The sequence below is a fragment of the Puma concolor genome, chromosome B2, assembly GCF_028749965.1.
Source record: "Puma concolor isolate L17-30 chromosome B2, mPumCon1.1.hap2, whole genome shotgun sequence".
Taxonomy (NCBI): domain Eukaryota; kingdom Metazoa; phylum Chordata; class Mammalia; order Carnivora; family Felidae; genus Puma; species Puma concolor.
In genome coordinates, this window is record NC_141671.1 from 31,524,851 (window position 1) to 31,550,661 (window position 25,811).

Here is a 25,811-nt window from a genome sequence, read left to right on the forward strand (position 1 = left end):
TATGAAGTTTACAGGTGAGTGACTTGGAGCATGAAGTCAACTCTAGTGATCAAGAGATCTAGTTCTACCACTTAATGCCTTGCAATCTTGGGCAAATAAAATCTCTGTGCCTCAGTTTCTCAAAGAGTAAAATGGAGCTTTAATAGCGCCTACCTTATAGAATTGATGTGAGGATTAAGTGCGATAATTTGGCATATAGTGAATGCTCAATAAATGGTAGTTACTATTAGCTTTCAAAATGCCTCATGCCTCCATGTCTCAGGCCCATCACCATTAAAGAGGTGTAACCGTGTTTCTGAAAGGTGTATATTTGAGATGCTCTCTCCATCTGCCTTAACTTGAGGCCTTAGGAATCTCCTAAGTGCTCATAACTAAATGCCCTTTGAAGAGGATAAAGGGTATACATAGTTATGTGTGGTTTCTCCCTGGGCTACTAGAGACTCTTACTTTCAGGTGATACTCTAAAATAACAACAGTATCCCGCAAATCTTATTCTCGCTCTTGAACTGTACTCAAAGCCTCCATCCAAAGAGATGACTTTTTTTTTTTTTTTTTTCCTACGTAGGCTTCACACCCAGCGCAGGGCTCTGAACTCATGACCCTGTGATCAAGTCAGACGCTTAACCAACTGAACCACCCAGGTGGCCCCTAAAGGGATGCCTTTGTTCTTAGAGCACAAAATTCTGAAGACTCTTTGCAGCCATTCCCATGAGTGGAATTTTTTCCCATTCCACTCAACTCTTCCAAAAAAAGGTTAACACTTCAAATAAGCTTTATTATGGGATGACAGATTTGAGGTTCTTAAATAGATAGTGGTGGCGAGAAGAATGACGCTTCATCCCTGGGATGGTTTGTTGAGGAGGGAAGTGGGTAAAGTGCAAGGAGTCATCAGCTGGAGTGGCCCTTGGCTCACACACTTCAGCACCTACACAGTGCCTGGCACATAGTAGGTACTCTGTAAATATTTGTCAGCTATTTGTGGATGACAGAGGTTTCCTTTGGATACCGTATACAGGAAAGAACTTACATCTTTTACGTTTGTAGTAATTGGTTCCACTCCACCCTTCTGTAGCTCCTCACCCTTATTTTCTGGGAGAAGGGCTGGGCCCTCTTCATTCAGGGCTGCAGCTTCTCCACGTGTAAGACGAGGAGGAGTGGGTATAGTCACTTTGGGAGGGACACAATACTCTTGACTCCTCACTTTTGGGGATCCAGGATCTTAAAATCTGGAGTGTTTCCAGGCTGTCCTATAATGGGTGCTCATTTTTAGAATCCCTGTCATGTAGCGTCCTATTTTTGACCCTCGCCTCCCGCGTTTAAAATTGTTACTTGGTGGGTTGGAGGATCCCAGGCGACTTGAGGGGATCCCCGCTCCGGGGACGGCGTAAGGCAAGGAGGCGGGATTGGAGTGTTGGAGCCGCAGGCTCTCAGGGTCACCCAATCGCAGGGCCAATCGTCGGCTGAGGCCCCACCCCCGCCCCCGGAAGCGGCCCCGGATCTTCCTGGCACTACAGCCGGGTCGGGCCGAGGCCCGCGCATGCCTGGAGAAAATCTCCGGCCTCCGGGGGACAGGCCGCCTCCTGCTCCTTTCGATGGGCTCTGGCAATGCGAATAGGCTCCACCCACACGCGCGGCCCATTCTAATGACAAAGTCTGGGTTTGCAGACATGCTCCGCCCCCACGCGGACCAGCCCCAGCTGACAGCGTCCGGTTGCGCGGCACAGCCCCGCCCCGACGCGGGGGCAAGCTTCCCGACGCGGTACGCGAGCGCGGGAAGGCTTCCGCCCCGCGGCCGGGCGTGGCTTTGTGACGCACTTCCAGTGACCCCGCCCCCTCCAGTAGCGTCAGCAGATCCCAGTGGTTACGCTGGCGAGCGATGTCTCCGGGCGCTAGCCCGGCGTGGTCCCGCAGTCCTCGGGCCGCTCCTAGTCCCAGCAGCAGTTGAGCTACTTCCACCGCCCCTTCTCGGGCCGCCAGGAACAGCGGCGTCTGCTCCTGTACCGGAAGAAACAGCCAGAGGGCGAGATCAGGGAGGGCCACGCCCACAGGGCTGGCCCTTCCGGACTCCACTCTCTTGACGACTGGCCCCTCCCCATTCAGGTTGCGTGGCATTCCCGCTCTTTCTGCCTCTCCCACGCTCGTTTTCTTTTCTTTTCTTTCTTTCTTTTCTTTCTTTCTTTCTTTCTTTCTTTCTTTCTTTCTTTCTTTCTTTCTTTCTTTCTTTCTTTCTTTCTTTCTTTCTTTCTTAATTTCTTTCTTTCTTTCTCTTTCTCTCTCTTTCTTTCTTTCTTTCCTGTCTCTTCCTTTTTCTTTCTTTTCTTTTCTTTTTCTTTTTTTTTTTGTAGGGAGCCCACTCTCGGTCTAACCCTGCCGTCCTGGGCATCTTTATCGGCTCCGGCCTGGAGAAGGGAGCGGGCGGCCCGGGCGTTGTTCACGGCGGCGGCCCAGTGCAGCGCGGTTTTTCCTAGGGGACGACATGGGAGGTTGTTACCCAGAGGCTGGGGACCAGACGCCTGGGTTCCTGTTTCCCACGGATTCTGGTTTAGAGGGAAGGACTTATTCGGGCTGGCTGGGTTACTTCAAAGGCGGAAGCGTTGCCTGGGTGACCGCCGGTTGGCCGGAAGCCTTGCTTCTAGTAACGTCACCGGCGCGCGGGAGGGACAATGGGGCATTGTTCTGGGCACGGTGGGACCGGGAGACCTCCCCCCACGAGACCCTTCCCCCTTCTCGCAGACACTTCTTCCCCAGCCTATTTTCCAGTGGATTAGGGCAGTGTGTGTATGTTGTTCAGGATGAAAGGGGAAGACGACGTTTTATACTGACACCACACCGCAGGTTTACCACCCTGACAGCTAGGTGGGATGGAATCCCCCAGCCTCCAGTTGGTCCTTCAGCTGCTTCCTTTTTTTTTTTTTTTTTTTTTTTTGCCTCTTACTCACACCCCATCTGTGCAAATTCTCCATAGCACAACTCCAACCTCTCCGGATTCATACCCCATTTATCTCTGGCCCCCACATCTGCTTGGGCTGCAATCAGTTCTTCAACCAGGTCCTCCACCGCCAGCCTAGCGGCCAGCATCAGGGCTGTGGTCCCGTCCTCTGTCCGTGCATCCACTGCAGTCTGTCTGCTGCGGAGCAGGAGCTGGGGGGCCAAAGAGGGGCAGTGATCCCTGGTATGTTCTGGACTGCTAGCTCAGGTCCCTCACACTCTTAACCACCCCCAAACCCATATTCAGTTATCTGTTGTTTTTCCTTTCAGATCCCCAATCTCATATCACCTTCCTCTCTGCCAAACCCTAGGGGATGCTTTTGCCCAGGTTTACTTATGAGTTTGCCCCCTGTTCCCTTTAGCGATCCCAGTGTGCACTGACCTGGCAAACCTCCCGAGCGTCAGCAGCCACAGCGGTGTGAAGAGGGGTGCGCCCTGCTCGGTCTGGCTGGTTGGGGTTGGCTCCAGCCTCAAGGAGACGGCGGGCAGCGGTTGGCCGGGAGAATCGGGCAGCCAGGTGCAGGGGTGTCTCCCCAGTACCCACAGTGTGAGCCTGGGGACAGGCCCCTCCACCCAACAGAGGTTCCCAGGGTTCAGGGCTTCCCAACCATGACCCCTGGAAGGTCCTGGACTCCACTCCCCCACAGCAAACTGCTGACATCAGGGCTGTCACCCCATCTGTGGGTGAGAGATATGAGGGATGGGAGACAAGTCAATCAAAAGGATGTAACTGGGGTAGGAGGAGAACTTGGAGGTTAATGGAGAATCATAGCCTCAAGTGTCAGGAAGCCCAGCTCTGGCTCTTGATTTTATGTGGCTTTAGTCAAATGACTTTTCTACTTTTCTCTGTGCTTCAGTTTCCTCATCTGTAAAAGGAGCCAGTAGGCATAATTCTTTAACATTCTAGGGCAGTGGTTCTCAAACTTGAGTCTGGATCAAACTTACCTGGAGGGCTGGTTAAAACACAGATTTCCCAATATCTTGAATTTCTGAGTCAATATCTCTGGAGTGGAGCCTGAGAATTTGTATTTCTAACAATTTCCCTGGTGAAACTGATTCTTCTGTCTGGGGACCACACTTTGAGAACCACAATTCTAAGGCACTAACTCTAAGGTTAGTTTTTTCAGCTCGAATATCAAAAGGCTTTCTGATTCTAGAAGAGTCAAAGGGAGTTTTCCTTTTCTTGATCTGGGTTGTCTTACATACCAGGCCCACGGGTATCCACGTCAGGGACATCCATCTCAGATTCCTGGGGAGGAGTCAGCATGGCTGCCTGGGGGAGCTCCTGACAGTCACCCCTCAGAGGACAGAGCTGGCACTTGGAGGGTGAGGCCATTTCCTCAGCCTTGGGGATCAGAACAAGGATCAGTGAAGGAAAGTTGACTTGTCCCTTTAACTCCACCATCACCTCAGGACCATTTCTGTCCCAGTGGTTTCACCTGGCCCACCTCTTCGCCTTCTTTGGTGCCTGAGCACATCACAACTCCATCCTCATCAACTTCTGCCTCTGGCTTCAGTGCCCTGGAAGGGGGTGTGTGGGTAGGGGACCTTCAGGGTCCCCAGGATTTCCAGCTGCCTTCCTTCCCCCCTCCCCTTCCTCTGTCATCAACTTCTGATCATCAATCTCCACAGGAAAGAGTCTTTCCCAGAGCCTGGGTTCATCCTCACTCTTACTTGAGGCCGATGCTATCTTCACCCAGGGGAGGCCGGCGTCTGCGGGGAGTGGGCTGAGTTCGAGGCCTTCGAATGAACCCAGGGGGCAGCCAGAGGGCCCCATGCTCACGGCGCCGCCGCCGGATGAGCTGAAGGACGAGAAGAGCCCCAAGGGCCAGGAGGAGCACCCCAGCCACTGGTGAGCACAACAGAGGCCAGGGAAGCTGGTTGGTTGGTGGTGCTGGTGGGAGAGACACAGTCACAAAAAGAGACCATTTCTGGTGAGGCTGAGTACTACTGTGAGACCTTCGGGCAAGTGCAGTAACTTCTTTTTGTTTCAGTTTCCCCATCTGTAAAGTGGGAACAATAATTGTACCTGCCTCGTGGCATTGTTGGAAGGATTAAATGAGTTAATGTTATAAAGCGCTTAGAGCAAGGTCTGGCACCTCATAAGTGCTATAGGAGTTCTTTCATGTACTGTGAGCTGTTTGGCAGAGGGATGATTGGACTTAGTAGACAGGATAGACCAGAACCCAAGGTTTGTGGGAGGTCTATGGTAAAGGTTAGGATAAAGTACTTCGGGAAATAAGGGAGGAGACTGGAGAGCAAATGGGTCATGAGGAGATCCAATTAGAGAATGAGAGGTTCATGAGGGTAAAGTATCCACACAGAACATTTGGGGTCCTTGCAATCCCATGTCATTTGGCCTCCATTGCTCGTTGCTGGCATGAAAGGGGGTCTGGGATCAAAGTCAGCGGAAATGACAGGGGGTCACCTACCAGTGCCAGCACGAGGATGGGCAGCCAGCAGCGGTCCTGGCAGTAGGTGCTCCAGGGCCCCCACTGCAGCCATTGCAGCAAGGAAGCGGAGCAGGAGCCCAGGGTCCCAGGGACAGCGGGATGCAGGGTGGTCAGGGCCACAGCGGGACAAATCCACACCCATCACTACCACAAACCTGTGGGGGAGGCGCCTTAGAGTCCTGTGTGTTGCTTGCTGGCTCCCTTCCCTCCACCCGTTAAAACACTAGTGTCTGACCCATCCTCCTGCCCGGCCTTCTTACCCAGTGCTGAGAGAGTCTGTCTCCTTGCCCCCAGGCTGTGTTTGAGGGGCTGCTCTCTCCTGATGAGAGGGATCCAGGGTTCCTACTAGCTCCTCTTCGGCCTGGGCCCCAGGATAGGGGTACACCATGTCCTTGCCATCACTGTCCTTCCTTACCCAGAGCCCCACTCTCAGAGTCAGGGATAGTACCCGGGCCAGGGCAAGCAGCTGCTGGTCCAGGGCTGGGGGGCTCAGCACCACCAGCAGGGCCAGGGAGGGCCCCCATTCTGAATCTCCATCTTTGGGCCTGCAGTCACCCCCATCCCAGCCACATTCTGCAGTGTTGCAGCCTTTCTCGCAGTGCTCGTTGTGGAAGTGATCACGGCAGTACTGGTCATAGGCTGGACTGTGGGGTGAGGAGAGAGGGACTCAGGATCCCCAAAGAAACTTGACCCCCTTCTTCATTCCAGAGAGATGCCTGATATTCCACTGCCTCTAGGGCACAGGTTGCTAAGTGGGTACAGCTCCAGAACAATGGGCTTAGTCAGGCCCTGGGTGGTAGGTAGTTGAGACGCTCTAATGTCTATGACGCCCTTGTTTCCTAAGACTGTCCCTTCTCCCTACCCTCCCAAGCTCTCCTATCTCCCTGAAGGAGAGTCCAAAGACCTTTTCCCTCAGGGGTGCTGGTTGTTAGGGGAGATACTCCATGGCAACAGGTCTTAGAGAGGCTTGAGGCCAGAGCTCTCACAACTCTTAGGAGCCCAGACAGAGGCAGTGCCCTCCTTCCTCGTCCCCATGTTAAATATTGATGCTGCCCTAGTCCCCTGGGCTGGAGCCTAGTGTCTTCCACCCCTACTTGGCAAGGGTTATCAAGGGTGGAAACTGCCTGGAGCCTGAGGCTGTGGTCACACTGTAACTTAGAGGCCTCCCCACCCCCAACCTGAAGTCAGGGTTTTAGGCTCACGTGCAGGCTGGAGGAGTCTCACAGTCGTAGCCATCAAACAGACACTCTGCAGAGTCACACTGTGGGTGGCACTGCCCATCCCGGAAGAGAAGCCAACACCGGGAGTGGGAAGGACAGCCCTTCCAGGGGTCCGGGACCCCCAGGGAGCAGTCTCCCCCATCCCAATTTCCTCCAGGGCCGCTGCAGCCAGCATCACAGGCCCCATCTCCACCTCTGCCCTCACATCCCTTTGCTCCAGGCCTCTGACACCGGGGCCCTGGAGAGCTGGGAGGGCAGGAGCATCGGAAGGCTGGGGACCCCAGCCCAGGGATCTCTGAGCAACTGCCATTGTGTAGGCATGGAGAAGGAGGGCCACAGCCATGAGGAGCAGGTGGGGTCAGGCAGTCAGGGCCCCCGTAGCCATTGAGGCAGGCACAGCGGGGTGGGAAGCCAAGCTTGGGGGAGGGCAGACACAGGCCACCGTGGTGGCAGTGGTGGTGGCCACAGGAGGGGGCTCTGTGGTTGCAGGTGGGGCCCTCAAAACCCTGTGGAGAGGAGAGAGATGTTGGGGAAGGCCCTTGTATTATTCTTCCCACTCCCCCCCAAGCAAACTCTCGGGTTAAGATAACACAGATGGTCCTAGAATCTCATATCTGGAAGGGGCCTCAGAGAACATCAGGTTTATATCAAGTCATTTTATAGATGTTGAAACCATGGCCCATGGTTTTTTCACATAATGACATATTACACAGTGAAAACGGACGAACCACCGGTGTGTGCAACAACCTGGAAGACTAAACACTTAATAGAGTGGTATTAAATGAATATTATCTTAATTCTTGGACATAGGGTGATAAACTCTCTTTCTCTGGAAGGGGAAGAGGATAGAGGAAGACATAAGTACATGTGAGTCATCGTTACTGTTGTAATTCTTAGGTTAGGTTCCTGGGTATTATGTTGTAAGAATAATAAAAAGAAGGCCATGCACAAACCAACGATGATAGTGTATCATGAACAAAGGCTTATGATTAACCTGATTTCATGCATCTGAGGTCCACGCGTGCGCGCGCGCGCACACACACGTAAAAGAACTTACCCAAGGTCACCCAGCTTGACTCTGGGGCCTTACCTTAGGCAGTGCCAATGATTTCTGAAAATCCATTCATGCTAACACCTGATCCTGCCTGCCCCCTTGAACTGCTTCTGAGAGCCACTCATCGCCATTAACATGGGCTGGTTCTCATCAATAATTCCCACTCCAGTGCTCCCTAGACTCCCCTCTAGGATCCCACTCAGGCATTCTCACCTGGCACCAGTTTTGGGCGAAACAGAGAAGACTGCTTTGTGGTTACTTACCTGGAGGCAGTGGCAGGTGAAACCCAGGGGTGGTCCTGCTGTTGTCTCACAAGACCCTCCGTTGGAGCAGGGCTGGCTCTGGCAAGGGTCTGTCTCCACTTCACACCACTGGCCTGTGGAGGGTGGGGTTAGATGTCATACGCTACTTCAATTATTGCCCCCTTCCTACCTCATTACTGGGAATTGACCCAGTACTACCTGCACAGGAAGGGATCCTGGGGCATATTCCCTGGGGTGGGGAGGCAGGGGGATGGACATGATGAGTAGGCTTCCTTGTGGGTGGGGGTTGTCAACTCAGCTGTGCCACAGAGATGCCTACACACACTCTCCCAGGCCTCACCCGTGTATCCAGGCAGACATTGGCAGTAGAAAGCATTGGCCAGAGAGTGGCAGGCTGCAGTGCCTGGGGGGTGGCAGGGCTGGTCCAGACACTCATCTACGTCCCCTTCACAGCGCAGCCCCACAAAACCTGGAGGGCAGGTGCAGTAGAAGCCTCCAGGTTTGGGGGTGCAGGTCCCATGGTTGTGACAGGGCTGGGATTGACAAGCGTTGGATTCCTTTGAGCAGTTCTGTCCATTGTAGCCTGGGGCACACTGCGGGCAAAGAGGGTCAGACGGGGAACCAATAATCCAGCCCATCTCAACAGTACAGGGGAGCCAGCTCAAGACAGTCTGCCCAATCCCTTCCCTACCTTCCAGTTCAGAGTATAACTCAACTGATCATCCATCACAGCCCTGCATAGCTTCACCCTTGTATCTCAACTCCATGCTATACCCTTGTTCAATAGTGGGCAATTTAACTGCTCCAGCAGTCCCAAACCATCTTATGATGCAATGCTATTAAACATAGTTCTGTTTTGGGTAAGACCTCCCTCCCTCAATCACACGCCTGACAGCCAGGCTCTGTCATGCTTTCTTAATTAATTTGTAAGTGTTTATTGAATGCCTGCTTCGTGCCAGGCACTGTTGTAGGCACTAGGAACATGAAGAAAATTAGAACTCATCCCTGCTTCCATGACGTTCTCAGTAAACCAGAGAGACAGCTAGCATTTATTGCATGATTTCTATACATAAGCTCATAAAACCCTCCCAACAAACTTGTATGTGAATTATCTCATTTGATTCTCACTTTAGAGAAAAGGCAAATGATTCCTGGAAAGACTGCATGACTCGGCTAGCAGGTGGCAGAGCTGGGATTCAGTGCAAGTCTGTGACTTCATAACCAGTACCCTTAGCCATTTTCCAATTGTTTACCTTTCTGCTAGTGGGAGAAGGGTCATCGATGAGGTCTGTACCATGTGCTGAGTTCTTGCAAGAGGAAGGAGAGCATGTAAGAATGCAGTACCAGGCTTCAGAAAGGTGGAGCAAAAGGGAATTACAGAGAGTGTGAGGAGTGGCTGGAGGGCTGGGAGAAGCGGGTGAGGGGGTATCTTGGCGATATCGGAGGGAAGGAGTCTCAGGAAAGGGGAGGTAAAGCTGAGTGTTGGGTGAAGGGGTGTTTGCTACTAATTAGTACACTGCTTTTGTGTATGTTTGAAAATGGTCATGATAAAAAGTTAAAGAATAAAATTAAAAAGTTAAAGAGGATGGTTGGGGGATTTGCATCACACCTTTTATCCAAAGTCAGCCTTCTGAGTACAGGCATCAGGCTGCTTGGACTTGAATCCCAGCTTTGCCTCTTCTGCTCAGTGATCTGAACCACGAGGGAGAGGCCCACACCCAGTCTGGAGAGAAGTTAGGGACATTTCCCTGAGGAAGGCACCTCTTGAGCACCATCCAGTGGAAGTGGGTGGGGAAGGACAGTGGAGAGCCAGTATAAGGGGTGTGTAGGGAAGCCAACAGCAGCTGGAGCAGAGAGTAGGAGGGCGGGGATGTGGGGACATGAGACCTAAGAAGCAGGCAAGGCTGGGTCACGCTGGCCTTAGATTTCACTATCAAAGAGCCACAATGGGGCGCCTGGTTGGCTCAGTCAGTTGGGCGTCCAACTTAGGGTCAGGTCATGATCTCACGGTCTGTGAGTTTGAGCCCCGTGTCGGGCTCTGTGCTGACAGCTCAGAGCCTGGAGCCTGCTCTGGATTCTGTGTCTCCCTCACTCTCTGCCCCTCCCCCGCTCATGCTCTGTCTCTCTCTGTCAAAAATAAATAAACATTAAAAAAAAATTTTTTTTTTTTTTTTTTAAAAGAGGTGGGCAGCCACTGAAGGGTTTTAAGCAGGGGAGTGACAGGTCAGCTTAACGTTTTCAACAGAGCACCCTGGTAGTGGAGTAAAGGTTGAGCCTATAGGTGGACAAGTGGGGAGGCAGGGACAATAGGAGGGTGCTCCATGTGTGGAGGAGGGCGGAAGGCAGCAAAGGCCTAGACTGAGGCAGTGGGACAAAGGGTGAAGGAGGAAGGACAGAATTGAGAAAGATTTAGGAGGCAAAATGGTATGACTTGGTGGTTGGTTGGGTATGTGGGTAAAGGAAAGGGAAATGAATACATCACTACACGCCCCCTCAACTGCTTTTCCCACATCCACCCACGCTTGTCTCCCCTACTGCTCTCCTCTAGACCGGCTTACCTGGCAGAGATACCCAGTGGGCTGGGCCATGCATGTGGCCCCATGTTGGCAGGGCCTGGACTCACATGGGTTCACCCTGTCCTGACATACGCTGCCTTGGAATCCAGGGGGGCAGTGGCAGAAATAGGAGGAGCCACTGTCGATGCAGAGACCTCCATTCTGGCACAGGGAAGAAACTTCTGTGCCTGAGAAGAAAGGCAAACAGGGATAGATAAAGCTAAGTTAGGTTCTCAGGGGCCTCAGACACAGAGCAGAGAGGCTCATGGGGCTCACTGCCATTCCTGGGGTGGGTGAAGGCCACTTGGAGCCTGAGGAGTCAATAAATTCTGGTGCTGAAGAGATTAAGACATCAAGATCCCCCTCCTGCCTGTTCTGCCAGAATGGAGAGAGATACCGCTTGTTAAACTTATTAGAGCATTATAAGCAACTGTATTTTTGGCTTTAAACAAGTCTCAAGGAAGAAAGAACTCAGCGGAAACTTTAGGTGCCTAAGTCTGTCCCCTGAATTGGCATCCTGTGATGTTCTCTCACTGTGATTCCCATCCCCTAACCCCACAGTAGTCTCTTTCCTGAGTTCTGCTCATATTAAACCTCATTTGAATGAGGGGGGGTGGTATTCTTTCACAAGGGGTTGGCATAACATGAAAATGATTGGGAGCAGCAGTTGAGTGAAGTTGGGTTAAGTGTGATCCATTCTAGCTGAGTTATGATGATGGTGACAGAGTTGAGTTGCTTCACATGGAGTTATGTCTCAGTGGTTGTGATAAACTGGAGTCTTGTTGTCTGGGTTGGTTGGTGTTGTTTGAGTTGCTTTGAGCATGGTGATAGGAGGGCTGAGCTATAGAATCAGCAGTAGTGGTTGGTCTGTGTTACTTTGACTCTTGGTTGTTTTGGTCAAAGGTTGTATGTGGATGCCCTTAGGGATCGGGTGGAGAGGGACACCCGTTCTCTCTTCATCTGTTCCCCAGTTGGTCCTTGGGTTAGTACCTTGGCTCAAAGCGGCCTTCTGGCAGGAGGACAGCGGAAGGTTGCAGAGAGGCCCGGTCCATCCCTGGAGGCACAGGCACTGGAAGGAGGGCCCAGTCTGGAGGCAGTGGGAATTGTGTGGACAGGGCTTCTGGGCACAGATGTCCACCAGAGTCTGAGGTTTAGGAGAGAGCATGGGGCAAGACTGAGTGTCATGTGTTCAGGCCCAGAGATGGTCTTCTGCCAGCTGCTCAAAATCCTTACCTGTCAAGCTCTCTCCTGAATGGTCTGGGGCCAGGTGATAGCCTCCCTCCCCCACCCCCACATCCCAGAACAGTTCCTGGGATCAGAAATCCTTTCCTCACTTCTACTCCATGCAAACCTCAAGCTAGAGCTCACCTCCCAGATGCCACACCCCCTTTCATGTGGTTACCTTCCCAAGCTCCCTGCTCTTCTAGTCCCTGAGACCCTCCCACTAGAGCCCTTCAGCCACCGCCCTCCTCTGCACACTTGGCTCAGCACCCCTCACCTGGCAGCTGTCTCCTGTGTAGCCAGGGGGGCAGAGGCAGTGGGGACCCTGAGGGCCATCTTGGCAGGTTGCCCTGTTCCTACAGGGGCTGGACAGGACAGAGACAAGGCATGGTGGGAGGCAGTCCCGGCAACCAAAGGGGAGGGAGTGTGTGACGCGGTGATGAGATAGGAAACCAGAAAGGGAGTCATGGTGAAAGGATGTGGGATGTGGAATTCAAGGCAGCCTGGAGCCCCAGAGGAGATGGACAGGAAGGGTGGGAAGGCTGAGGGGCCCCTTCCCTTCCTCTAGGGGTCTTTGCTCACTTGTCTGCACAGCTAGGACGGGTCCTTCCCTCACAGCGTGGGCCTTGGAAGCCCGCAGCACAGAGGCAGGAGGAGGTGCCAGGCCTGTTCACACAGGTACCCCCATTGAGGCACGGGGCTGGAGAGAGGAGGCTGTGAGGGGTTGGGTTCCTTACCCATACGTGGGCTGTGACCTTAGTCACACCCCGCACAGGACATACACGCACTCCCTGCTGCCCCCATCAAAACTGCAGCTCGTGGTGGCCAGTTGATTTTTATCAGACGGCACCAACACACCCTGACCAGTTCCTCCATCCACCTGTGGCCCAGCCCCAGAACATGGTAGGTACTCACCAGAGGCACAGTGGTCAGTGCTTGTCTGGCAGCGGGGCCCAGTGTGGCTCCGAGGGCAGGTGCAGGAGTAGCCCCCAGGGCTGGGGCTACAGGAGCCACCGTTGAGACAGGGCCCTGAGTGACAAGCCGTTAGCTCCTCACTGCAGGTGGGGCCTGAGGGAAATGAGTGGGGTCTGAGAAAGGGCATCCTCTTCTCTCTGTCTTCCTCCACTTATCTCCCCTTCCTTTTCCTCATCCCCATCCCTTTTGTCTTCCATCCAACCTCTTTTCTTTTCTTACCACCTCCTGCGTATTGCCTGTGGTCCCTGCAGCACATGCCCAGTTCTCCTTGGTAGTGACCAAGACCCAGAGGCCTAGGACACATGCCTCTACTGGTCTTGCTCTTGATTAGAGGTGGCCAGCCCAGAATGTCTGTGGTTTGGGAAGGGCCTCACCTGTGTAGCCTGTGGGGCAGGTACAGTTGTAGCCCGAGGGCTGGGGGTGGCAGGTCCCCCCATGCGCACAGGGCGTGGAGATGCAGCCCCCCAGCTCTGCTTCACATTCTGGTCCTGTCCATCCCACATCACACACACATGAGGATCTGGTCATAACGAGAAAAAGAAGGGTGTTTTTCTTCTTCTGGTGATTTTTTCTTCTCCCCTCCCCACCCCTCATCATTGGTTAGACCCCTATGACTTTCTTTTTTTTTTTTCTTTTTCATGTTCATTTTTGAGAGAGGGAGAGAGAGAGAGAGAGAGAGAGAGACAGGGTGTGAGTGGGGAGGGGCAGAGAGAGAGGAAGACACAGAATTTGAGGCAGGCTCCAGGCTCTGAGCTGTCAGCCGCGAGATCACAACTTGAGCCGAAGTCAGATGCTTAACTGACTGAGCCATCCAGGCACCTCTTCTGTTTTTAAGTAGGCTTCATGCCCATTCCGGCGTCCAATCCAGCCTGGAGCCCAACGTGGGACCTGAACTCAACACCCTGAGATCACATCCTGAGCTGAGGTCAAGAGTTGGACACTGAACCAACTGAGCCACCCAGCCCCCTGATCTCTTCTTTTTTTTTTTTATTTAAAAAAAAAAATTTTTTTTTCCCACGTTTTTATTTATTTTTGGGACAGAGAGAGACAGAGCATGAACGGGGGAGGGGCAGAGAGAGAGGGAGACACAGAATCGGAAACAGGCTCCAGGCTCCGAGCCACCAGCCCAGAGCCCGACGCGGGGCTCGAACTCACAGACCGCGAGATCGTGACCTGGCTGAAGTCGGACGCTTAACCGACTGCGCCACCCAGGCACCCCTGATCTCTTCTTTTTTTTGGCCCTGAGACTCTGGTCCCCTTCTTCAGTGGCTTTGTTCTCAGCATTGTCCCCCTTCCATACATGCCTCCTGCTTGTTTTCTCCGACTATATGTATGAATATGTATATACATTTCTTCTATAATTTGTTTGTTATCTGTCTTTCCTCATTAGAATGAGAGCTCCATGAGAACAGACACTTTGTCTCTTTTGTTTTGTGCTATTCCTCCAGTGCCTGGAAAAGTATCCACACATAGTAGATGTTCAATATTTGTCTAATGTATGATTTTTTTTCAAATTTTTCAATTTTTTATTTTTGAGAGAGAGAGAGAGAGAGACAGAGTGAGAGTGGGAGAAGGGCAGAGAGAGAGAGGGAGACACAGAATCTGAAGCAGGCTCCAGGCTCCGAGCTGTCAGCACAGCTTGGACGCGGGGCCTGAACTCATGAACTGTGAGATCATGACCTGAGTCGAAGTTGGACGCTCAACTCACTGAACCACCCAGGTACCCCTCTAATGTATGATTAATTGGCCCTGGGATTTCATGTTTTTCTTCCTGTTCTGATCCTCTAGCCCTCTGTTTCTCCTGTTATTTATGAACTCTCCCCTCACGGGATAGCACTCACTAGTGGATCCCTCACCTTGGCTTTGACCTCAGAACTTGGCCATTTCCTTCTTCTTCCCTATTGGTCATTTCTTGCAGACTCACCCCTCCCTGGTTGTCTCCCCCTGGCCTAGCTGAGGAGGACCCAGAGGACAGTGGAAGGTTACCTCTGGCAGTGTCCGTGGTGGCAGGTGCAGTTGTCCTCAACGGGGGCACAGCCAGGGCTTCCGTCAGGACAGAGGCAGTGGGCCTTGTCTTCCTGATCTTGGCATTTTTGCTTGGGCTGGCACAGGTTGGGGGCACACAGGGGAACCTCACAGAGATGACCTGGGGTGGGGAGATGGGTCAGAGGGAAAACAGAGTCCCTCTGTGTCCTTGATGGGGCCAAAGCCACTTTTTACATATGACTTGCTCACTCCCCACGAACCTGTCCTTCAGTGGCTCCCTGTTGCCTCAGGATACTGTCTAACTTCCTCAGAATGGCACACAGGGTCCTGCATGGCATCATTTCGCAATGCAGTTACCTGCAGCTAAAACATGTAATCATTCTGTCTTGACAAACTCCTACTCATTCTTCCAGACTAGCTCAGCCATTACCTCCTCATGAAGCCTTCTCATCTCTAGTCTGGTTGGCTGGTCCTTTGTGCTCTTATAGAATCCTGTGCAGTCTCTCTCAGAGCACCTGTGGCCATAACCAACAGGAGACTTCTTGGTCTCTCTGCACTAGATTTAAAGCCACTTGAGGAGAGCAGGTCTCTTACCAACTTGTGTCTGTGTCTGGTTGTGCATAGTAGGCACTTAATACATTCTAAATAAGCAAATGAATGGCTTCCTCTTGAACCCCATCCTGTTTCTGAGCCCTAATCACACCATTCATGTTGGGTCCAGTGTGGGCCCTGTAAATAACACCTGCTGTCAGCCTCAGGTTGTGCAGGTTTTGCATTGAATAATTTGAAGGGGTTCCATTCTCATTCTCTTTTTACAGTCCAACCCTTGAATATCCAGCAATGACCTCTGCTCTACCCCTAATGGACTCAACTATCCTGCCAGTCCTTTCTAACACCTCCCCTGCTTACCTGTGAAGCCAGAGGGGCAGAGGCAAAAGAAGGCTCCTGGGAGATCCAGGCAGCTTGCTCCAGTGGGGCATGGGCCACTCAGACACTCATCCACCTCGGCCTGACAGCGAGGGCCTTCAAAGCCTATGGCACAGCAGGAGGGTCAGGGACCTGCAGGGGAGTCTGCCCTTGGCCCCCACTCTTCCCTGCAGTGTCTGAGCACTGGTCTACCTGGAAGACACTCGCAATGGAATGATCCAGGCTGGTCCTGGCACTGCCCACCGTTGGCACAGGGAGAGCTTCCACACTCATCGATGTCCTCCTCACACCGGGAGCCAGTGAATCCTGGGGGGCAGGGAGTAAGTGGGGAGAGATGGTAAAGGTTATCTTTCATTTCCTTTCATTTCCTTTCGTTTCCTCTCCTCTCCTCTCCTCTCCTCTCCTCTCCTCTCCTCTCCTCTCCTCTCCTCTCCTCTCCTCTCCTCTCCTCTTTTGTGACTTTGGATTCCTTTTGTGACTTTTGTGACTCCTCTCCTCTCTTCTTTCTTTTGTGACTTTGGATTCATCAGGGAGTTTGTTACAAATATTTGTGACTGAGATGTACAGGTATGATTTCATGGATTCAAACAAGAAATTTAGAGTTAATGCCGATATTTAACCTTCTATTTACACAGACAGAAATATCATTGCTATGAATTGCAGTGAAGAGAATCTTGTTTCAAATGGCTTGGTTTGGAGATTCATCTGCATGTATCATTATATAATGAAGGTACCAATCTGGGGGCTGCTCAAAGAGTGATTTGAATTTCAGAACATAACAGCATATCTTAGTAACTTCATTCTTTATATAAAGAAGGTATAACTGGCTGTGTGTGTGAATGGTGAACATACTATGTATCAAAAGCATAAATGCAAGTCGTGGCCCCTCCCCTCACCAGGAAAAGTGAATCTGGGTGGCTTCCCAGAGAAGACACCTGGGGCAGGTGGAGGTGACAGGAGGATGATGTTCAGCACCTGCCAATTGTGTGACTTTGGGCAAGTTACTCAAGCTCTCTAGGCTGCAGTGTCCTCTTCTGTAAAAGGGGAATAATAGAACCTAATTTATGGTGTCATTGAAAGGATTAAATGAGGTAATGCCTGAAAAGTACACAGCCAAGTTCCTGGCCTGGAGCAAATATTCAAGAAACATCTGTTATCATCACATCAGGGAACAGAGGGATCGATAATGGTGGAGAAGGAAGGCGGGGGGCAGTTTTCCCTGCATCCAGGGTGAGCAGTGCCAAGACCAGCCTGGGATCCCCATGAGCGGACTCTGGAGGAGGGCCAGAAGGGACGATTTGGGTAATTGGCAGGACAGAGATAAAGGTGGATGAGTAAGCGAGGAAGGTTTGGGATGTAACAGAAGAGAGTTGGGGGAGCAGAGGAGTTGGGAGAAATGGGAGCCTCGTTGCCCAAGCCAGGGTGAACTTCAAAAGTTTGGGATTGCCGGGCCTGCACTGTGGTTCAGGGGCCTGGGCTGAAGGACTGGAGTGGAATCTGTACTCACCAGGCAGGCAGACACAAAGGAAGCCGTTGAGGAGGTCCTGGCAGTCAGCCTGGTTCAGGCAAGGAGCAGAGGCACACTCGTCTGTCTCCACCTCACAGAGCTGCCCTTCTAAGCCTGGGACATGGAGATGTGGTGCAGGCTGAGCCCTGCCTGGGCTGCTCACCCCTTCTGCCCAGGAGAACCAGGGTTCTAGAACCCTCCCAGGGTGCTGTGTGCCTGAAGGTTGGGGCGACGAGCCCGCGGTCCTGCTGCTCTGCTGTGTGTGGCTCTGCCCCCTTTAAATGTGAAAGCTCAGGGATCAAGGCACCTGCTGGGACCCGAGGGGGCAGCAAGGAAGTACCTTTGGGGGCCATTCTCTGTGCCCAGACGGCCGGCTCACTGGGCTGGGCTAATGAGCCTGGAGGTCCTCAAGGTCAAATGAAACAAATGGCCATGTGCTTGGAGGTGTGTCATGCCTCTTGTTCTACCCCAGCAGGCTTCTGTGCCAGGGAGACCAGGAGTCCCCAAGGGGGGGTATTTGAAGGGCATTTGGGTAGCTTGTTGGTCACATATTTGTCCTGTATCTTTGGGCTTGTCCTGGTATCCGCAGTGTCACCCTGAACTGAAGCTGGATCAGCCTCTAGACCTCGGTGCCTCCCACTTCTTGCCTGGGGATTCGGCTTCTGAAGTTCCTTAGTATCTATGACCTTGTCCCTTGGATGACTGCATGGTTTTCTCAGCTTTTTTCCTTGGATGCTGCTCAGTTTAGGAAGGCTGTTTGGTGTAGTGGTTAAATCTACTGAAGCCCTGGGTTTGAATCCCGGCCATGCCACTTACTGGCTGGACAACTCACTTAATCTCTCTGTGTCTGTTTCTTGTAAAATGGACACAGTAACAATACTGACCTTAGAGGCTTATTGCCAAGATGACAAAATGCATGTAAGATGTTCAGGTGATACTTGACATAAAGTAAGCTATTATTTTTTTGGTTGCATTCAGCTTCCTGATATCGGGTTTGTCACTATACCCCTGGGGAGACCTGTCTCCCTTAAAAGTGACTTGGAAGTAGGTGCAGCCTTGTGGCACTTTTTTTTTTTCTATTGTACCAAATTCAAGCATACAGGCCCTTTGGGGTTTTAAGGGTTTACTCAATCTCTACAGGGGAGAGTTTCTGTGATTAGGAGGAACATTCTGAGTTGGCATGAGCCGAGGCTGCTGTTGTTCTGCTCTTCCTTGATGGGCCTCTGTGTACAGTGGACCAGGCTGCGCACTTTACAATGACTATGGAGTGAATGCTTTCCTCTCACCCCCAGAGTTGAGCAGTGTACAACCTCAGTACCATCTGTGGGTGCCCTTCTCCTAGAGGCCATGGGTTTCCCAGAGTGTTCATCTTGGGTGGGGAGATGAGAAAGAGGTATTCTTTGATAGCTGATCCCAACCTGCCTGGGGCTATCTATGTTCTGGAGGGGTCATGCCTAGTGGGTTCAGGATTAGTCCCCTGTGTCCTCTACTCAGGGCCCCATCCATCTAGTACCTGGTGGGCAGAGGCAGTGGAAGGTGGCAAGCAGGTCCAGGCAGGTGCTGCCTAGATGGCAGGGCTGGGACAGGCACTCATTGTGATCAGCCTCGCAGCGGGAGCCCGTGTAGCCAGGGGGACAGAGGCAGTCAAAGGAGCCAGGGGTGTTGAGGCAAGAGCCGCCGTGTTCACAGGGACTGGGGCCTTGCTGGGCTAGGAGGAGAGGAGTCAGAAGTTCACAGGGGCCCAGGGCAGAAGGGCAAGGAGGCCAGACTGCCAGGGAAGGCATGAGGGCCTGCTTGTGGCAGAATGAACACATCGGAGAAAGGGCTGGTGTCTTTAACACAGACGAGGACTAAGTGGGGCCCGGAGGGCTAAGCACTGGTGAGAAGACCGTGTAGGGAAGAATTGCCGACTCTGGACAAAATTGGGACAAAAGAGATGATTGTATTTTTAATTTGAAAAACAATTTGCAGAGGCTGTTTGGGACTCAGAGAGGATCTGATGTGGGGGTGCCTTACCCATCTGACACTCGTCCAGGTCCTGGTGGCAGGTGGGCCCCGAGTAGCCAGGCTGACACAGGCAGAGTGGAGAGCCTGTCAGGGGATTGGTGCTGCACTGGGCTTCCCCGTGGCATGGCTGGCTCAGGCACATGTCCTCCATGTGGCACAGGAGTCCTGGAGGGCAGGATGGGCATGAGGCTCTTGGGCCGCTTGAGGATCCCAGCTGCCCCCCTTATGCTTCTGTCACTTGCCATCCTCACGGCCACCTCCCCGAGCCCTCTGTCACACCTGTGCGGCCAGGTGGGCAAAGGCAGGAGAAGGAGCCCACACGATCGATGCAGGTGGATCCCGGGGCACAGGTGGCAGCAGCACAGTCGTCCAGGTTCTCTTCACAGCCTGTGCCTCCCCAGCCGCTCACACACACACAATGGAAGCTGCCAGCTGAGTTCTGGCAGGTACCCCCATTTTGGCAGCGAGGGGGACCCTGAGCCTCACATTCATCCACATCTTCGGAGCAATCCCAGCCTGTGGGGGATGGGATGGCAAGGGGACAAAGGCTGGAGTTGGGAGCCCTGTGAGGAGGGGAGGCTAGGGGCTGATCATATGGGCCACGGGTGCCATGGACTTGGCTTAAACGACTCACCTGTCCAGGCCTCTGGGCAGAGGCACGTGTAGGTGCTCAGCCCATCCAGGCAAGTGCCCCCGTTCTGACACTGGTGCCCAGCACAGTCATCTGGATTCACCTCACAGCTCGGGCCTCTGAAACCTGACAGGGTCATGGGATTAGCGAAGGGAAGGGGACCTCCCTGCCCCGAGAGAGGGGTGGCAGACGTGAGGACGCACCTTGGGGGCAGAGGCAGAGGTGGAGGGTGGAGTCTCTCCCTGGAACCAGCTGACAGGTGCCCCCATTGGGACAGCCCGTAGGGGGGCAGGGTCCTGGCTGGAGCTCACAGCGTGGACCCTCCTGCCCAGTGGGGCAGTGACACCAGAAAGATCCCAAGGTGTTATGGCAGGAAGTGCCTTTGGGGCAGGGCCCTGGGTCCAGGAAACACTCATTGATATCATGTTCGCAGGCATGACCCTCGAAGCCAGGTGGGCAGCGGCACTGGATCTGGGGGTATGTGGCCAGACACACCCCTCCATTGACGCAGGGATTGGCTGAGCAGAAGTCCCGAAGCTGGCACTGCTCACCTGAGGCAGAGGACAGAGGGCGCTGTTCAATCCCCGTCCCCTGCTCCGCTGGGAGAATCCAGCTCTCACTCTGGATTATCTGTGTCTGATTTTCATGTTGCCTTCTCTTTGTTCCCATATGCTTTTTGCCCTGCTCCACCACCCCTTGCCTCAGTTTTGGCATTCTGGAAAATGGGAGCTGTCGTTGTTGGTGGGAGTATTGCAGGCTGGCCCTGCTGAGCAGACCTGAGACACAGTGTCCTTCCAAATTTGGTGGCCTTTCCTTGGTGGGGAGGAGAAAAGCAGCTGGCCTCCAGACTCGGCACCTTGCTGTGCCACCACTGCTGTGTGCCCTCAGGTGTGTCTGGCCTCTCTTGTCTGGATTTCCTAATCTTTAGGTGGGTACAGTGTTGCAGATAATGATAAGGAGACAGACGTCTCATCTGTTCCCCACAGTGGCAACGGCGGTGGTGGCGGCTGGCACTGGGCTAAGTGACCACCTCCTGAACATCACTCCCTTTCCTCCTCTCGACAGTGTTATGAAGTGTGGACATCAGCTGGCAACTGAGGATGCAGAGAGCTTAACTACCTGATGCAAGGGCGCGCGTCTCATCGGTGGCAGAGCTGGCACTGGACACGTGGGCCGCTGCTCTGAAGCACAAGGCCTGGCAAGTTGCCATTGACAGTCCTCCTTGTTGTCATACCACGAGAGGCTGGTCTCCCACCCCCAAATCCTCAGAATTACCCAGGCACTCAAAATATCTCCATGCCTGGGCCCACCCCAGACCCACTAAAGCAGCCTTTCTGGGACGTGGGCACCAGTATGTTGCAGGCTTTCCAGGTGATTGCTGTGCCTTGCCACGTTTGAGAAGCCTTGCTCTTCTAGTCCACCCCTCACAGATCACTTTCCTCCCCGTGTGGTCTTCACTGCCCTGTCCAGTCCCCTCCCTCCTGGTAGATCAGGGGAGCCTTCCTCTCCAGGGGCTCTCACTTCTGTCCCATACCCCTGACTGCTTCCCCAGGCTAGGACACCCTGCCCACCAGGGGTCCCACACCCTCGCCCCAGGGTTGCACCCCTCTTCATTGCCTTGATACCCGTTCCTCTCTCTGGGTCAGATCCCTTCCACCCCCATTCCACCTCCCACCACCACAGTCTTTCCAGGTGTTGTTATGGGCTCCTACTTGGAAGAATAAAAGCCAGATGCCCATTATGCAGAATCTAGGAGGTTCCCCTCTCCCTGCCTTGTGCTAGGCATTAACCCTCTAGCTACTGGGTCGAGGGGCCAGGCTGGGGCACTAAGGGGGCTATGGCAGTAGCCATTTACTAACGGGTTGGAAAACATTTCAACATTTTAAGCATTGGTACAGCCATGCTGGTGAATGTGTCTTGGATCAATGGTCAGCAAGAGGGCTTGTTGATTCTCACAGCCTCTGTCCTCAAAGGAGCTGGCTGTTTTGCAGACTCCAGTTCCATCTTTCCCACCCCATTTCCCAGTCCAGTGTTCCTGCCTGTCCCCTCCTCCCCACCACTGCAGTGCTCACCTGTCCATCCAGGCAGACAGGAACATCGTGGGCGGCCTGAGGCCTGGATATGGCAGCGGCCCATTTTGGAACAGAAGGAAGAACAGGGGTCCTTGAGTTGGGCCTGGCACCTCTGGCCAGTGAAGCCAGAGGGGCAGGTGCAGGAGAAGCTGGGGGCCAAGGGAGACGGAAGGCTGGGGGAGCCTGGGAGGGCGGGAAGCAGAGCTTGGCAGCTGCCCCCATTCTGGCAGAGCTGGGCATCCTGGCAGGGGTCAGGAAACTGGCATGTCTCACCCAGGAAGCCAGGGGCACACCTGAGCAGGGGAGGGGAGTGGAAAACTTAAATCACTGGGTCCTCTTTGCCTTCTCTCCCACCTCCCTTCCTTTGCCTTCATTTGTTTCCCTTTAGTGCCTTTACCTCCTCCCTTTCTCCTTCCTTCCCAGTCCCTCCACCTCCCCAGCTCTCCCTCCCCATTTCTGGTATCCCACTCCCAGGAGAACTCACTGGCAGCTCCCTTGTCCTTGAGATAGGCTCAGGCAGGTGCCTCCGTTGGCACAGGGTTCTGGGAAGTCCCCACACCGAAGCACTAGGGGTGGAGATGAGTAAGGCATAGGAGTGGGGAGCGCTGTGTTCCCAGATTTCTCTGGGTGCTTTGCTGCCTGCAGCAGCCCCACACGTGCTCTCAGCCACCACCACTTCTGCACTTGCCTGATCCCTACCGGAGTGGTGCTCTTGCCCTCAGAGTGGTGCCCTTGCCCTGGCATCGCCCCGCCCCCATCCCAGGCCTGGGGATCCTCTCAGCTCCTAATCCCCACCCCCTTTCCTGTTTATTAGCCAGCCTTCCAAGTCCAGCCTCAGGCTCCATCCCTTGGAATGGAGACAACAGGGCTCAGGAGGGGGGCCCAGGGGACTCCTGGAAGGTGAATGGCTGAGACATTGAAGGGATTTCCTCCCGGAAGGGCCCAGCATTGAGCCATCCGGGGGTGGGGACAGCTGGACCGGGAAAGGGACTTGGTCAGCCCTTGACCTTCCCATGTCTCCATCTCCTGCTTTGTTCTCATCGCCTTCCCTAGCAGGTGGCCAGTCTTTTCCCCTCTTTACCTCCTAAATGTGATTGCAAGAGCCTGCTGTCCGCCAGCACTAAGGCCAACTGGGTTCTCCCTGAGGCAGGCACCCTCCCACCCATTCCCCAGACAGTCACCGCCCCTGGCACAGGCCCCAAAGCCTTGGTTTGTGCAGCTGCAGCAGCAGAGTCTTTTCTCCCTGCATTTGGGGGGTGATGGTGGTGAGATTCTCTTCCACCCAGTGTCCTCTCAAAGCATGGGGCTTGGCCCTCCGCCCCCCACCCATCAACACCCTCTTAAGGAAGATGGGTCCCGTCACCTCTCCGACCCCATGCCTCACCTCTGGTCTTGACGACTGAGTGACACAGCAGCAGCAGCAGCAGTGAAGGGGGCTGCATTCCAGAGCACCGCCCCACACCCAGATCCTCTGCCTCCTCAGGCAAGGACCCTCAGAGCCCTCACCGAGGCAGGAGCCACCTCCTCTGCTCCCACGGCCCCTTCCTCCTCCTCTGCCCACTGCAAGCCTCACGTCTGAGCTGTTTCCTGAGTCACACAATGTCCTGGACACCCTAGTGATGGGAGGGGGAGGAGTGGAACAACATTGAGGGGGATGAGGGAGGGGCCTTCTGTCCCTGACAACCCCTGGGGAGAGGGGGAGTGGGATGGTGTGGCAGGTGAACAGGACGGGAGCACCGGGCTCGGGGGGGGGGGGGGGGGGGTTCTGGGTTCAGTCCCAGCCCTTCTATTGTTGTGTGGTCTCCCCTTTCTAGAGATGAGAATGACAAGGTGGCCTACCCTTGCCCTGGGAGGGTCAGGGCCTGGAACAGAGGTGTGGGGTGTTGAGGCATCTTCTGTTCCAGGTTAGTATCCGTGCTTCTTGGTCAATCTGCAACTTTCTATAAGTCGAAACCACTAACCTTGGCAGTGGGAATGCACGGCACTCCTAGCCATTACCTTGGCCCTTGCTGGGGACTTAGTTTTCTCCCTTGGGGGAATGGGCAAGTTACTGGGCTGGTTCTGGGGGAAATCTTGGCCTTCCTTTGTTGGCAAACGTATAAAACCAATATCAATGATAAATGGACGTTGTCGGTACTGAAATGTGCAGTCTGGATTATCCAGCGCAAACTCTATATTTAGGTAAGTTCCCTTCCCTTTCTCTACCACAGAGATCTCTGAGATGTACGGAATGTCAGTTTCTGAGTTTAGAACTGGAGTAAATAAAACGACAAAAGAGAATTCATTTCCCTGACTCATCCTACCTTTTTCGAGTCAACCCAGGACAGCTCCAGGGTCAGTCACACACTGAGTTTCCTTAGTAGCACAGAGAGCTGAGAGTCTGGGGTGGCTGGAGGTGTTATCAATAGCCATGCACAGCCCCAGCACTGTGGTACCCAAAGCTCAGCCTGGTGTGCCCGGAGTACCTTCCCTTTTTAAAACTCTTTTTTATTAGCATAAGAAACTCTTAAAAACTGAGAACAAACTGAGGGTTGAGGGGGGTGGGGGGTGGGAGGGAGGGAAGGGTAGGTGATGGGCATTGAAGAGGGCATCTTTTGGGATGAGCACTGGGTGTTGTATGGAAACCAATTTGACAATAAAGTTCATATATTAAAAAAATAAAACTTTTATTTGGAAATAATTTAAAGCTCACAGCAAAGGGGCAAGAATATAATTCTAGGATACACTTCACTCAGATTCACCAACTGGCATCATGACCACATCTGCTTTATCATTATTTCTCTAAATACACAGTATTTTTTTCTGAACCACTTGAGAGTACGTTGTACACAAGGTATTCGTTTACTTATAAAAACACGGGTATGAATGTCTTAAGAACAAGAACATGTTTTATGTAACTACAGTACAACTATCAAAATTGGGAAACTTAAGTTGAGACAATAGTATTATCTAATCTACTGTCCATGTTCCAAATCTGCCAATTGCCCCATAATGTCCTTCATACTGAATTTTTTTTCTTGGTCCAGGATCATGCCTTGCACTTAATCATCATGTCTTTTCAGTATCCTTTCATATGGATACAATTCCTTAGACGAACTTTGCCTTTTATTATATTAACAGGTTTGAAGAATACAGGTCAGCTATTTTGTAGGTGGTTTCTAAATTTAGGTATGTCTGATGTTTGTTCAATTTACTCATTTTGGGCCAGGAATACCACCAACGTGAGGCTATAGCCTTCTCGACGCAGCACACCAGAAGACACACGGGCTAACATCATTCTTAATGGTTGGCAAGTATCCCACTGCTTGATGAACCCTCGTTCATTGAATCCAGTTTCCCATTGTGGGGGCATTTAGTTGGATCTCAATCCTTAAAATTATGGTAAGGCATGCTGCAGTAAATATTCTTGAACATACATATTTGCATGGTTGCCTAAGTGATTCCATAGGCCGAATTCCTAGAAGTGAAACCACTGAGTCAAAGCGTCAAAGGATAGCCTTATTTTGAAAGGTTTTGGTATCTAAATGTTGCCGAGTCATTCTCCAGAAAGCAGCACAGGACCGCACCTGGGCCGTAGTATCTGTGTATGCCCTTATTCTCGCCGACCCTTCTGATCAGAATCGGAATACCTACCACTTTGACAGGTGAAATGGTGTCTCATTGTTTTCAGTTGTGCTTGTTGGAGAGCTGACATTATTTTCATGTATTTAGTGGCTATTCTTGTTTCTTCTTCGTGAGTTTCCTGTGTGTGGTTCTGTCCCGTTGTCCTGTTTATGTCATTGCCACTTTCCCATCATCTTTGTTAGTTGGTGGCAGCTCTGAGGATGGAGTCTTGGGCAGAAGAAACCTAGTGTGAAAAGTCTCTCCTTTTGCTACCTTCTGGTTTGTTGACTGGTGGACGGGGTGGGATTTGATGTTTGTGAGAAGGGAAAGGAAAATAAGAAGGGACACT

The 25,811-nt window shown here is 52.8% G+C and overlaps 1 protein-coding gene and 1 long non-coding RNA gene across 7 annotated transcripts; one reads left to right on the top strand and one right to left on the bottom strand.

Annotated features, from left to right (window-relative positions):
* Positions 1-754: 754 nt before the first annotated feature.
* NOTCH4 (notch receptor 4) lies at positions 755-23,458 on the bottom strand. 5 transcript variants are annotated; one of them, XM_086705796.1, is made up of 30 exons: positions 23,244-23,458; positions 22,344-22,425; positions 21,860-22,152; positions 19,991-20,338; positions 19,791-19,913; positions 19,436-19,672; positions 19,166-19,321; positions 18,663-18,857; positions 17,150-17,263; positions 15,835-15,948; positions 15,625-15,747; positions 14,716-14,875; positions 13,104-13,249; positions 12,670-12,822; positions 12,337-12,454; positions 12,032-12,119; positions 11,524-11,677; positions 10,537-10,721; positions 8,319-8,571; positions 7,979-8,091; positions 6,644-7,167; positions 5,702-6,085; positions 5,421-5,596; positions 4,663-4,882; positions 4,437-4,509; positions 4,195-4,333; positions 3,371-3,666; positions 2,994-3,141; positions 2,367-2,464; positions 755-1,995 (listed from the first exon to the last, which is right to left on the bottom strand). In XM_086705796.1, the coding sequence occupies exons 1-30, from the start codon at positions 23,299-23,301 to the stop codon at positions 1,291-1,293; spliced, it is 5,976 nt and encodes a 1,991-aa protein (XP_086561922.1). In that variant the 5' UTR covers positions 23,302-23,458; the 3' UTR covers positions 755-1,290. The 5 variants fall into 5 exon arrangements, with proteins under 5 accessions (XP_086561922.1, XP_086561921.1, XP_086561924.1 ...); XM_086705795.1 differs by having other exon boundaries at positions 4,428-4,509; XM_086705798.1 differs by lacking the exon at positions 19,436-19,672 and having other exon boundaries at positions 4,428-4,509.
* Positions 1,990-7,617, top strand: LOC147580853 (uncharacterized). 2 transcript variants are annotated; one of them, XR_015250738.1, is made up of 3 exons: positions 1,990-2,100; positions 4,198-4,314; positions 4,621-7,617. It is a non-coding gene; the product is annotated as an uncharacterized LOC147580853 (long non-coding RNA). The 2 variants fall into 2 exon arrangements; XR_015250737.1 differs by lacking the exon at positions 1,990-2,100 and having other exon boundaries at positions 3,661-4,314.
* Positions 23,459-25,811: the final 2,353 nt, after the last annotated feature.

What these genes read in the sequence shown, in the direction of transcription:
- NOTCH4 (XM_086705795.1), bottom strand. Translation starts at nt 23,301, where the DNA reads ATGCAGCCCCCTTCACTGCTGCTGCTGCTGCTGTGTCACTCAGTCGTC. An exon ending in AAGGCGAAGAGGTGGGCCAG is followed by an intron (nt 4,334 to 4,427) that starts GTGAAACCACTG and finishes CTGATCCCCAAG; the next exon opens with GCTGAGGAAATGGCCTCACC. An exon ending in CGTGGATACCCGTGGGCCTG is followed by an intron (nt 3,667 to 4,194) that starts GTATGTAAGACA and finishes TCTCACCCACAG; the next exon opens with ATGGGGTGACAGCCCTGATG.